Genomic DNA, 13,450 nt, shown 5'->3' with positions numbered 1-13,450 from the left:
TCCGGATACCCAGCACAGCAGGACGTGGACGCCACGGCTGATGGCGAACCAGGCTGCTCGAGACCAGCCATAAACAGGACAAGGTCGTCGGCAGAGCGTGGACACGGGCGGGGTGCGGACATGACTGGCCTGGCCACGTCCATCTGGGTGCCCGCCAGAGAAGCAGTGGAAGACGAAATACACGAATGAACAGCTGAGTATGTTCGAAGGAGCAGGGAGAGGGAGGAGGAGTGGGGAGGAGGGAGGAGAAGCAGGGGGAGTGGGGAGAATGGGAAGGAGTGACAGGGAGGAGGGAGGAGTGGGGAGGAGTGGGAGGAGCAGAGAGGGGGAGGAGTGGGGAGGAGGGGCAGGGAGGAGGGGGAGGAGCAGGAGGAGGAGAGGAAGGAGCAGGGAGGGGGAGGAGAGGGGAAGCACAGGAGGATGGGGGAGGAGGAGAAAGGAGTGGAGAGGGAGGAGGGTGAGAAGGGGAGGAGGGAGGAGTGGGTAGCAGCATCCTGGGAGGCTCGGAAGGAGTCTTACGGGATAGTCCCCCTCCCACCCGGGACCCTCCGCACACAGCGACGCCTACTCGTGACTCTCTTCTTCCCCGTGGTGACAGCGGGTGGCCCCTGGGACTCAGAACAGGCGCCCACTGGTGGCGCTGGCGTTCAGTGCATCCCGGCGGGGGCAGCAGGCAGTTCTGCAGACCCCAAGGGGCGTGTGGAGCAGAACCACCCCGTCAGCATGGCCCGCTGGGGCCTGGCTGCCGGCTTCCAGGGGGCAAAGGGTCAATTTTTAAAGCAAACTCGGAAGCGAGTGGTACCAGGGAGTGGTACCCAGCTGGCCCTGCCTACCCCATGGCCTTTGCAGGGTATTTGCTGCCAAGGACTTCCTGCTCCCAACGGGCCATGCCCTGCTGGCAGGGCTGGAGAAAGATCCAGGAGGTGCTGGGTGCACAGTAAACGTTCTGCCTCCTCAAGGCAGCCCTGGGAGTCCCTGCAGACCATCTGGTCCCCCGGCTGCCAGCAGATGGCTCCTAGTGCACCGAGTCTAGGGCCATGGCAGGCCCACGCGGCTGGCAGGTGGCAGGAGGAGGCCACGGCTGGGGAGCCTGAACGGGGGGAGCACATACGGGGGCACAGCAGGAGCCCGGAGAGGTTGCGGTCCGGGCATGTGCTGCTGACCGAGTTCAGGACCCCTCGAGACACAGCGGGACGGGCGCCCGTCTTGCACATGGGTGACCCGGGTTCACTCCCCGGCACCCCACTGGTCGCCCGAGCCCACCAGGAGCCACCCCTGAGTGCAGAGCCGGGATGAGCCCTCAGCACCGCCGGGTGTGGCCCCAAACGAAAGAAAACGAAACAGAGTGGGTGGGTGAGGGCACAGCGGGGCCGGAGCAGGGGCGAGGACGCCGAGGCAGGCACTGCACGCGGGCGCGGAAGGTGGCTCTGTCTCGTCCCGGCGGGTGCAGAGTGGGACTGCGGGTGTAGGACCCCCCCAAAGCCACTCCCTCCTCCCAACCGAGGCGTCAGGCCCTGCTGGAGACGGGGTCCTCTGAGAGGCGGGTGCCCGGCCACTGGGGTGCCGGCCGGGGCTTCTCCACAGGCCCTGAGTCTGGGCGTCCGCCCGCCCTGTGTTCCAGAGGTGACCAGGGGCCTAGGACACAGGCGAAGGTGTAGGAGGAAGGAGGGTCCCACCGACAAGTGTCCCAGCTGGGGGATGGGCGCAGTGACACGCCCGTGCACCAGGCGGTGAGGCCCCGAGTGGCTGCGGGGGGCAAGTGCAGGCCGGGCGAGGGCGCCGCCGCCTCCCAGTCTGTCTCCACGGGGGTCCCTGGAAATGACCCCGCTGCTCGCTGCTGGGGAGAGGAACGCACTGCTGGGCGCCCGTGCCCGGTGCGCCCACAGCAGGGCCACCTCGGGGTGGCTGGTGAGGACCCCGGGGGACCCTTGCACGCAGCAGCCACAGGAAGGACCCGCAGTCAGTTCAGGGCCTCTCTGTGCTCGGACCCCACACAGATGGCACGGCCAGACTCCGGGGAGCCCTGGGCGGGGAGACGGGGGGCCCCACCCAAAGGGGCAGCTCCCTGGCCTGCAGGGGGCGCTCATGCGGGGACCTGCTCCCTGCCCCCGGCTGCTGGAGGTCTGCGCCACTGCCCACCCAGCCCACGGCCAGGCCAGCACTGACCATGCCAGGGACCACACCTCTGTCCAGGGGCCACAGCTCCATCCAGCAGTCACACCTCTTGTTGTCAGCACTGGACTCAAGGGAGACCCAGGAGTCCCCGGCAGGTCACTAGAGGGAAAGCTCAGAGGCATCGCAGGGGACACTCGGGGGAGGGCCCGGGCGCCTCGCAGGGGACACTCGGGGGAGGGCCCGGGGGGCCTCACAGGGGACACTCGGGGGAGGGCCCGGGGGCCTCGCAGGGGCCTCCAGCCAGGAATTCCCAGGGGCCAGGATGAAGACTCCTCCAAGCCCTGCTGGGCCCGACTGACCCTTGAAGGCCATGTCCAGGCCATGGTCAGAGCTGCTGCTGGCTGGGGCCTCTAGGGTCCTCTAGGGCCCACAGGGGGCCGCCACGTGCTGTGACCCCCACGCCCAACACTCCTGCCTTGGGCCTCCTGCTGCCACCCCAGAGCCGCCACTGCAGGTTCCAGCTCAGGTCAGCAGACCAGGCTGGGTCCAGGCTGTGTGGGGTAGGGGTAGTGTGGAACCAAGCAGCCTCCAGAACATTCCAGAAGGTGACGCCCTGGAAAGGGCAGCAGCCAGCTGAGGCTGGTGCCGAGAGTCACCGCCAGGTGTCCTGGTCACCCCCACTGACCCAGGACGCACAGGCCCCTCTGAGGGGCCAGATGCTGCTTGGGGACCGAGGGGTAAATGAACCAAAAAGAAAACAGACCAGAAGCCCAGGCATCAAGTCCACCCAGAGCTGCCGGCTCTGACCTCTGCCCCCTGACCCCGGGGGACCTGCCTGCCTCAGCTGAAGGGACTCGGACGCCTGTGGGGGCGGGGGGCTCCGGTGATTCTCGGGCGCCTGACAGCTCAGGGCTCGGGCAGACGATTCTGGGGTGCTGGGGGAGGAGGCGGTGCCCGGACTCGGGGGTCAGCACCTGCCAGGCTCCCGCCGAGTCACGTCCCGGGCTTCTGCTTCTCTCGGGAACAGGAAACACGCCACGGCGGGTCCATCCACTGCTGCGAGCAGGAAGACGTCAGCGAGCGTGCGTGTGGGGTCCGAGCCCGGGGGAGCTGGCCCGAGCCCAGGACGGCGTGTCTGACACAGGCCCTGCCCGAGCCCCCCGCTGCACCCGCCCTGTCGGACTCTCCCCATCCTCTCCCCGTCCTGGATGGCGGCGGGGACGGGGGTTCCACCGCTGCCCACTGGGCTCAGGCAGTCGCGGGGTGAAGGAGGGTCAGGGCTGATCCCCACGCAGCCCGGGAGGGATGGGCACTATCTGGGCCCACCCTCCAGACCCCACGGCCCCTGGCATCTGCCTGGCCCTAGCCCGGGGCCTGGCTCTGCTTCTCAGGGCCAGTGGCACCTTCTGTCCCTCTGGCGTGCAGAGCCCGAGCAGGCCGGCAGTCACAGCAGGCCCGAGGCAGGCGGGGGGCAGGGCGGGGATGTTCCTCGCTCTGTGCCCGCAGAGTTCGCCCAGTTCACAGGCCTTGCCCCACCCGGCCAAGGCCCTGATCTGGCCCCTGCGAGTCACCGTGGGAACCCGCCTTCCTTCTCTGTCAGCACCACCCCCCACGCCCCTCCCTCTTCCCCCTCCTCCTCCTCTTCCTCCAGTCCAGTCTGGGACCCTGTCTCCCCTCCAGTCTCTCCTCAGCGCCCAGGCCGGGTGCAGCATGGGGATGGAGGTACCCCATTCGGTCCCCTGAACACTGCCAGAAACTGTCTCTGAGCACCGAGCCAGGAGTCCGCCCTGAGCACTGCTGAATGTGACTCTGAGCAAAAAAGAAATCCCAGTCTCAGTGCCTGCATCTAGCAATCCCCTAAATCCATGCAGAGTGGGCCCGCTTCTTCCAGGAAGTCTTCCCTGATGCCCTCCACCCAGCCCAGGCCCCAGGTTTCTGCCTGCCTGGTCCCAGCACTGACCCACTGGCCACCTGCTCTGTTTGGGGCAAGCAGGCCAGGTCCCCTTCCTGCGCCAGACCCTCCTCTTACACCCAGTGCGTGCTAGCAGGCCTGTACGGGGTCATCCCAGCAAGGCAGCTGTTCCCGGCCCCCGCCCTGGCCCCACAGACCCGACTCCTCACCCAAACACAGAAGGAAGGGAGGGACTGTCCCCGCCCGAGGCTCTACAGGGACAGATGGTGACGCCTGTCTGGGCCCGGGCGGGGGTCCAGGTGGTGAATCCTGCTTTATGCCAAGGTGCTGCCTGCGAATGGGCAGCCCTGGGCAAGCCCCCGCCTGCCCGGCCCAGCCTCCGGCCAGCAGTGGGGAGGGGACCGGAGGGACAGGAGGGGGCCTCCCACCGTCCTCACCCTCCCCGCTGCCTGGCGACCGTGAGCCCAGAGCGTGGGCCCTGGGGAGTGAGGCGCTCTAGTCTCCGAGTGTCAGCAGGACGGACACCCAGCGCTCCGCAGCCGTCCCCTCCCGCTCAGGCCGTCCACTTGCTCACAAGACCCCCCCCCCAGCACAGTGACACCCGCCTGCCCCCACAGCCCAGCCCCATCCACGGCGCCTTTCTGCAGAGAACACGCTGGCCCTGGCGTGATCCAGAGTAGCCACGCCCCCGCCCAGGCACCAGCTCATCATCACAGGGGCCTCAGGGAGGGATGCGGGGAGAGGCCGAGCGGCCCTCGGCACCCACTGCCCCACAGACACACAGGTGCGGCCAGGGCACCGTCCAGCTCGGGCCTAGAAAGGAGCACTAGCAGGGCCTCCATGCAGCCGGCTTGCAGCACAGCCCTGCAGGGACGCGCCCGCTGGCCCAGCACAGAGGGGGAGCCCCTGCCTCCCCGCACTGTCCCCAGGAGGAGAGGGTCACAGAGGACAGCAGGGCCGGGAATCCACGCCAGGCCCCCATCCCTGCTGTAGCTCCTCCAGCTGACTAAGGGGCAGCGCTGGACAGGGCTGGGCAGGGCAGATGGGTGGGCAGGGCTGGATAGAGCTGGGCTGGCCAGGGCTGGGCCAGGACTGGACAGGGCAGAGATGGACAATGCTGGCCAGGGCAGTGCTGAATGGAACTGGACGGGCAGAAGCCTATGGAGATTTGGGGAGAAGGCGCGACTCCTCTGTCCATGGTGCTGACGGGACTCTGGGCCTTGCGGACACTATGGGGAGGGGCTGGGAGGCACTTAGGGTGGAGGACGAGAAGGAGCTGAGAGCCTCAGATATTCAGGGGGGCTGGACACGGAGCATGGGGGCCCCGCCCAGTGGCAGGGGCGTGGCACCCGGCATCAGTGCCCGGCTCTGCCTCCTGGGCTGGGGGAGGGGTGACTTCAGGGGTTGGGTTTCTTCATCTGCAGGACTGGGAAAAGACCCTGACCCTTCAGGCTGCACCAAGCAGGGTCAGAGGAGGAGCCGACCAGAGGAAGCTTCCAGGGTGGAGGCCTCGGGGATGTACTCAGGCCTCGCCGAAGCAGCTGCCACGGGGCAGGGGTCACTGAAACTGAGGCAGCTGGCTCTGGAGCACAGGCCTAAGGCACTGTCACTGCACGCAACTAACCCACGCTCTATTCCTGGTCTCCTGTGACTGTCCAGGAGTCAGCCCTGAGCACTGAGCTGGGAGTGAGCTCTGAGCTCTGAGCCAGGAGTGAGCCCTGAGCACTGAGCCAGGAGTGATCCCTGAGCACAGAGCCGGGAGTCAGCCCTGAGCACAGAGCCCAGAGTGAGCCCTGAGCACAGAAGAAGTGAGCCCTGAGCACAGATCTGGGAGTGAGCACAGGTGCAGGAGGGGGTCACACTGGCAACTTAGAGTCCCACCCCCCAGCACAAAATATGTGTGTGAGTTGTGTGGAGGCTGGGCCAGCAGCTGCCTTGCTGCGCCAAGTGGCCCGTATGCCTGACCCAGCCCCCGGGACGCCGGGCACCTGAGACCGAGTGGCCAAGAGTGCTGTGTCCTGTAGGCATCTTGGTGCTTGCTGTGTGACCTGGTCTCCATGACCCATCACAGGGTCACCCCCATCTGCTCCCAAAGCTCCAATGACGCCAACACCACAGCAGTCACCACCAGGGACGGACACGCCTCCACCACTGTCCTCCCCTGGACACGCGGCCCCACTGCCTGGGCCGTCCACTGCCAGCTCTCCGCACCGCGTCAGACACGCATGGAGAGATGATGAACACACAGAGCTCTGGAACAGGAGGGACAGCTGCCCGTCCATCCACTGACCCATCCATCTGATTATCTCTAACGCCAGAGCGACAGAGATGGATGGGACACTGGTGTGACACTGGTGTGACACGTAAGGCACTTTAAAGATCATCCAGATGGGATGGGCGCAAGGGGAGGAGGGCGTGGATGCTATTTTCACCAGACCCCAAGATATTGGGGTCTTTATCCAAGTCCCTTAAAAATACTCCATCCCGGGGCCGCAGTGATAGGAGAGCGGGAAGGGCGTTGGCTTGCACGTGCCAACCCAGCTTCAATCCCCAGCTTCCCATCTGGCCCCCAGCATGGCCAGGAGTGGGTCCTGAGTGCAGAGCCAGGGGTAAGCCCTGAGCAGCGCCAGGTGTGGCTGGAAACAAACAGAAACATCATTCCCGCTGCCCACATATGGCCCCATGCCAGAGAGCTGAGTTTCCAGATTTGGAACACTCGCCCCGTCTTCACTTAAAGCTCTGGGAGTTGGAGGTACCTGGGCTCCATCCGCTATGGCCTCTTCTCTGTCTCGAGTTCCTCTCCCACCGCACAGGACAGCAGCTGGGACCCGCCAGGCCAGCATGGCTGCAGAGTCTTCCTCTTCCCCCTCTGCTGCCTGGGCAACCTCTCCACACGTGCCCACGCACGCATACACCGTATGTGGCACTGAACGAACATGCCGCCCACACAGCCGCTGGAGACGGTCTTCCCAGAGTGGCCACAGGACAGCCTGGACTCCAGAGAGCTCAGACTCTGCGTGGTCAGTGGCGGCGTAATTAGGGAACGGAATCAAATTGGAGAGCAATATTTGCTGTCCCTGTATTTGGCTTCCTCCTGGTTCTGGGCTTAGGGGCTCTCGGGTGGTGCTCAGGGCACCCGGTGCAGCGCGGGGCTGGAACCAGAGTGACGGTGGGAGCAGCTGTGTGCACGGCCAGCCCTCCCCCATACTGTCTCTGACCTTGGGGGTGACACTTCTGGTGAAATCAAGTGTTCTCCCCAACCCCACACTTCCTCCGACTTCAGATGCTACTCCGATGAGATGAAAGAGACAAATTAATTTCAGGGGCATTTCTTTCCTGAGAAAAGCATCTCGATATGCATATAGCCCTGCTGACAGTCAATCTCTATTTCTATTTTCAGTTTCAACGAGGGGCCACCTTGAGGCTATAGAAGGTTCAGACTCCTTTTCACCACTCAGGCAGCATCGAGGCCCGCTCAGCTCCTCCCATGGCCATGGGGTCCGTGCTAAGCTCCTGCCTCCACGGCTGGCCTGGGCAGTCCGGGGCATGCAGCGGAGGGAGGTTGGGCCTCTCACGGGGACCCCAGGGCTGCCCGGCTGTTCCTGCAGGGAGAAGCCGGAGTTCCTGGAACCCCTGAGCTGTCGTCTTCACAGGACGCTAAACTCACTCTCACAGGCAGGCCCTGAAACCCAGGCTCAACCTGCGGTGTAGACACTCTGCAGTGTAGTGGCCTCTTGTCTCCAATGAGCACACAGCTCCGTGACTCGCACAGGGCTGGTGTGTGTGTGTGTGTGTGTGTGTGTGTGTGTGTGTGTGTGTGTGTGTGTGTGTTTGGGGTACATAATGACCGTGAGTGCTGAGGAGGGCGCCCAGGCCAGGCCCTGCATTCATTCCCAGCAGCCCATGTCGACCCTCAGGACGGCCAGTGGGACCCTGAGCAGCACCAGGAGGCGGCAGGAGGGTCCCGGGTCTCACCTCCGCATCGAAGGGCTGAGAGCAGAGCACTCTGGACAGAGCTGGTGGTCCACCACCTGCTTGAAGAAAGTGGCCCCCTGGGCCCTATCCTGCCCTCAGCCCCATCACTGCCCTGCCAGACCCTGAGGGGGCCCTGGTCTGCGGCCGGTGGCAAGCAGGGCCCGGGAAGTGGCACAGTCTGTGCCGGAGGCTGCGCCCAGGGTGGACGCACGGCGGGTGGGGGCTGACCTGAACTACAGGGCTCTTCGGGTGGGAGTGGGGGCTTACCGCGCAGTGCTCAGGGGTCACTCCTGGGAACCAAGCTGGGGCTGGCAAGTGCCGTGACCCTGCCCTGTCTCTCTGGCCTCTGGGCAGCCTGGTTTGCTCATATGTGCGCGCACGCTCAGGTGGGGCACAGGAGCCGTGTGTGCATGTGTGTTTGTATGTGTGTGCACACTTGTGCATGTGTATGTGTGTGCAGGTATGCACATGTATGTGCACGTGTGTGTGCATGCCTGTGTGGGTGCGCGCACATTCCCCGAGTCCCTCCGCACAAGCCTGGTGCTCCCAGCACACTCACAGCTGCACTGGCAGTCAGGGTCTCCGGGGAGCCACCGAACTGAAAATGAGGTCAGTGGGTGGCCCTCATGCAGTTGACCATATGGGGGGGGGGCCTATGGGGGTTGGGCGGCCCCCTGGTGAGGCCTTGAGGCTGCAGTGGGGTAAAGCCTGGCCTCAGAGGCGGCTTTGTTCTCCCTCAGTGGGCCACCGGGCCCCGCCAGGGACAATGCCCCACTGTGGGACAGTGCAGAGGCCCGGGGGGCCCACTCCAGGGGCCCTGGCTCAGAGGGACCGAGGGGTGACGCCACATGTGGGTTTACTCTTCCTGCTGGAAGGGACTGCTGTCCTGTGCCCGGCGCCCAGCGCCCCGTCGTCTGCAGAGCTGTGACCGGCCGCCCGCTCTGCCCTGATCCCTCTAAGCCCCCGGGCTCCAAGCCCCCCTGACACCCTCAGACCCCAGGGCCAGCAGGTCAGCACGCCTCGCAGACCACCCGCTCCTGCCCTCTGCGGCCACCACTCCACGTGGGGTGCAGAGGGCATGTTCCATGGACGGACCCTGGCCTGACCCAGCCCACGAACAACCTTGGCTGTCCCAGAGCCCCAGGCAGCTGACACACGACACATGACACACGGGATGGACGAGGCGGCACAGACTCAACAGCAGCTTCGAAGCAACCAGCAAGCCAGGGCTGCTTCGCGCCGACTCACGGCCCCTGGGGCTCTCTGGCTGCTGCCCCTCGCCTGCGGGCGCGCCCACCTTCCCCGGCTGACTCTGTCCCGCAGCAGCCAGGATGCCTGGCAGAGACCAGCCAGTTGCTCCAAGGTCACAAAGTGACGCCAGCAGCGGGGAGGCCTAGAAAGGTGCCCGGAGCCTCGTGGGGCCTGGACAGATGCGGGCTGGGGTCTGCCCTGGACGGCAGGGGGCCGAGAATAAGCAGGCAGGTCCTGCGAGCCCACAGGGGAAGGGCTCTGGGGCACTGGCCACCCCCTGGCACGCAGAGCAGCTGGGCCAGCTGCCGTGGGCTTGCCTTGCGCCAGCTTGGTGGCAGCTGAGGCAGGCGTCCCTGGCCACTGCGCTGTCACTGGCACCCATGTCTCGCTGGCTGTCCCTCATCTGTCCCTGAAGCCCGGGGCCACCCCTGGCTGCACGCGAAGGAGCCGCCTGACAGCCAGGCCATGTCCGGTCCTGCAAGGCAGGGCTGGGCCAGTACATGCTGGAGGAGAGTCCCGTCTGGTGACCCGCATCCCCCACAATCAGGGAGCAGCCTGAAGATGGGGGGCGGGGGGTGCTGAGGCCACCCCATCACTCAGGAGGGGCCCCCAACCCGGCAGGGCGGGTGCCAGGCTGGCAGGGGCGGAAACACACAGCCCCTCCTCAAAGCCCTTTCCACTTTCCCCAAGGCTTAGGGCGGTTACTTATTGGTTACTTTGTGTCAGGCCAAGTGAGAAAGTTTCCCATCAGCAGCACGCCAGGGGCCCTGGGGAGGGAACCTCAGGCACCCAGTGCAGCAGAGAAATGCCCCTTCCGCTCCCTGGAAAGCTGTGTCTGGGCAGGAATACACGGCCTCCACCTGGGCTCTGGAGGAGAGCTTAAGCAGTCAGGGGCAGTTCCACGTGGGGAACAAAGCCAAGCCAAGGCCCTGGGGCCAGCGGGGGAAACGGCCTGCTCAGGGGACAGAAAGTAGATGAGAGCCATGGAAGCTGAGTGTCTGGGGACCACCTGACCAGGAGGGGTGGAATTCCAAGGGAAACGGGGTGGGCCACACCCGGTGGTACGAGGTGGTACTCCCGGCACTGTGCTCAGGGATCAGCCCTGACGGGGGAGTAGGTGGTGCTGGAGAGTGACCTGGGACCGACCACGGGCAGGACAAGGCCCCCTGAGACGAGCTTCCGGCCCAGGAACCTGCAGGCTGGGTCCTCTGCAAACCCTAACCCCCACTGTGGCTCTCAAGGTCCTTCCAGGAATGAGCATAATTACTAAAGCAGTTCACCAGCCCGCCCCTCGCTGGGCTAGCACCGTCCGCATCTGCCAAGACGCATCAGCCCATTCGTTAGCTCCCGTATGAAGAGAGAAAGTGATGCTCAGAAAGGCTTAGTGACTTGTCAGAGGTGGCACAGCTCGAGAAGAGACGAAGAGAGAGAAGCGGGAGCTGGACCCGGTCCTCTGTGGGATGCAGGTCTGCAGCCTGGTCTCTGCTCTGGCACTGACACGTGGTCAAGGTCCAGCACGCAGCTGCCCGCCGGGCAGGAAGGTCGGCATCAGGCATGCTGGGACCCTGCGTTGCCCGAAACCCTGCGTCCTTCCATCCCGGCCCTGGTAGAGAATGTGCCACCCCCTTTACTGCCCTCCGGCGCTGAGCCCTGTGCCCGATCTCCTGGCACATAGCGGGACACGGCCAGATGCTGGGTTTCTTCTCTAGAAAATGGAGTGAGTGCGGAGGGGGGGGACTTGGATGACCCTTAGCACACTGCGGCCACTGCTGATCAATCCGGCCCATCTGCCATCTCCCCTGGGCAGGGCGGCAGGAGTCATGCCCTCCACAGATGGGGAGATGCCTGTTGAGAACGGACCCCCACAATCGCTCGGAAGAGGGGCTGTAGGCAGTCGAGCTCTGGAACATAGACCCCCCACCCCCAGACCACTCTGCCAGTGCCCGGGGCCCACAGAGGCTGGCACGTGGTAAGGAGATGCTCACTCCGCGAGTATCTGTGGGAGGGAGGAAGAGGAGGGAGGACTCCACTTCCCTGGCAGGGAAACTCTTGGTTCCCGCTGGTCAATTTACAAGAAAAAGGGAAGGAGGTGAGTGGTGTGGGTTGCTGCGAGGGCCCACTGTGTGCCCACAGGGGGCTTTTCTCAGGCTACACGCCCCTGGTCCGGAAGACCCTGCCCACAGCCCCCTGCCAGTCACCTTGAGGCCTGTCTGACCGCCCTGGGCTTGAACAACCGGGCCCTGCCTTCCCACTCTACCAAAGCTGGTGACAAAAGGTTTCCAGTGCCCAGGGCCTCTGAGAACCCCAGGCCAAGGGCTGGCCAGCCTGAGCTGCCCTGCCCCCTCTGCTCCCCCTCCGAGCCCCAGCAGCAAAGCATGACTCAGCGATCTCCTCCCGCGGCCAGCACCGCCCCGCGGCACCCCCTCCCCCCACCAGGTTCCACACGCAGCCACAGCTCCCGGTCGGCGGGATGCTGAAGGCCGGTCGCCAGCCAGCCGGGCGCGGCTCTGCAGTCCGCAGGGCTCCCGCCGCCCGCGGGGCCTCCTCTCCGGCAGCGCCGGGTACCAGCGCTGAGTCCCGGCCCCGAGCGCACGCGGCGCGCTGGCACCGCACCCACGCGCACGGCCCCGAGCGCACACGGCGCGCTGGCACCGCACCCACGCGCACCCGCGCCGCGCGCACCGCCCAGGGCCCCTCCCCCTGGGGCGCCCACCCGCGGCCTCTCCCAAGAACCCCCCCCCCCCGCGCCACGACAATTCTGAGGCTGGTGGCTCCAGGAGCCCCCAAGGAGACGCATAACCAACCCCTACATCTGGCCGCTCCCCCGCGCGGCCCACTGACACCCCCACTGCGCGCTCTCCCCATCCATCCGCGGACCCTTGATTCCTGGCTGCGGATCAGCGTGTCACCCCCAGCTCCCTGGAAGTTACCGGCTAACTGGGAGGGGCCTCGGCTCTGGGTTCCACCTGCCTCTCCTGGGGGTGGGGGCTGGGCTGGGGCATCTAGGGCCAATTTAGGGGGGTTCAAATGCAGGGCCCGTGGGGGCGGGAATGTTCTGACAGTTTGGGGCTATGTCTCGACCTCCTCTCACCGGGGAATAAAGGACCACCCCCAAATCAGCTGCCTTCTTCCACACCCAGATCCCCAGGTTCTGGGGGCGCAGGGAGGGGCCGGGTGCGCAGAGTCAACCTCTCGGGAGAAATGGCAACATGCACGAGGATGGATTTTTTTCCACCCTATTTTTCTGGGTGCCTGTTCGCCTCCGGGAATATGTCTGCAGCCTAGAAAATTCTGCGGCTTTGGGCCGGGCGGGATGACATAGCTAAGCCCGGGACTGAAGCCACTGCCCTCTCCCGGGGTCTCGTGGAGAGCCACCCGCCGCCAGGGCGGATTCCCAAGGCCACCGGCCTGCGCGGAGGAGGGTGCTGCCCCCGCGGACTCACGGCTGGGCACGGCTGGGCACCGGGCTGGCTCGCTCCCTCCCCCTGCTCCCTCCCTCCGGGCCCGGGGCGGGGGACACGACACACAGCGCGCGGTCCAAACCTTCGGAGGGTACTCGGTGCGATGGCATCGCCACGCCGCGGCCGGCCGGGGGCCTCAGACAACACGTACGTTACCTTCTGTCACATAGCTGTGGTCCCGCAGGAAGCTGTGGTTAATTTTCCGCGTGTCCGTGTCCTCGCCCATTGAAGGCCGTGCCCGGTGCCCTGGGCATGCCCCGCCGCCGCACAGCGATGCAATCCGCAGAGGTGGCGCCGGGCGCGCGGGCCATGCCGCCGCAGCCTAGCAGGGGCGCGGGCCGCCGGGGCCTCGGGGGGCGGGCATCGCGGCCGGCGGGTCGGGGCGAGCCGGGGCCCGGGCGCGCATCCCGGCCGGCCCGTGCGCGCTGCGCGCTGCGTCCGTGCGCCCCGCGGGGGCGGCGGCGGCGGGAGCGGACGCGCGCGGCGCTGCGGCGCCGACCGAGCCGGGGCCGAGCCGGGCCGCCGCCGCCGCAGGCCCCTCCCCGCGCCGCCCGCGCCCGCCGCGCGGCCGGCGGGCGGAGCCGCACCTGGGGGCCGGGTGCGGAGGCCCGGGGGGAGGGGGGGAGCAGGGGGGGGGGTCCGGGAGAGACCTGACGGGGAGGGGGTGCGGGGGAGGGTGGCGCGCGGGCAGCTTCTGGTGCAGGTCCTGAAGGTCAGACAGGGCAGGGGCGGGGGC

At 66.3% G+C, this 13,450-nt stretch overlaps 1 protein-coding gene across 2 annotated transcripts in view; it reads right to left on the bottom strand.

Annotated features, from left to right (window-relative positions):
* The window catches only part of PPP2R2C (protein phosphatase 2 regulatory subunit Bgamma), a 47,421-nt gene extending 34,285 nt beyond the window's left edge, over positions 1-13,136 (bottom strand). Inside the window, exon 1 of one of the 2 annotated variants that reach the window (XM_004617417.2) lies at positions 12,871-13,136. In XM_004617417.2, coding sequence (XP_004617474.1) covers positions 12,871-12,940 — 70 coding nt within the window. In that variant the 5' untranslated portion in view covers positions 12,941-13,136. Of the gene's footprint in view, positions 1-12,796 lie in introns of both variants that reach the window. The other variant, XM_055138374.1, reaches the window with a different exon arrangement.
* Positions 13,137-13,450: the final 314 nt, after the last annotated feature.

Source organism: Sorex araneus, chromosome 5 (assembly GCF_027595985.1).
Source record: "Sorex araneus isolate mSorAra2 chromosome 5, mSorAra2.pri, whole genome shotgun sequence".
Lineage (NCBI taxonomy): Eukaryota > Metazoa > Chordata > Mammalia > Eulipotyphla > Soricidae > Sorex > Sorex araneus.
Note: the sequence above shows the minus strand (reverse complement) of the source record. Positions and strands in the feature narration are given on the sequence as shown.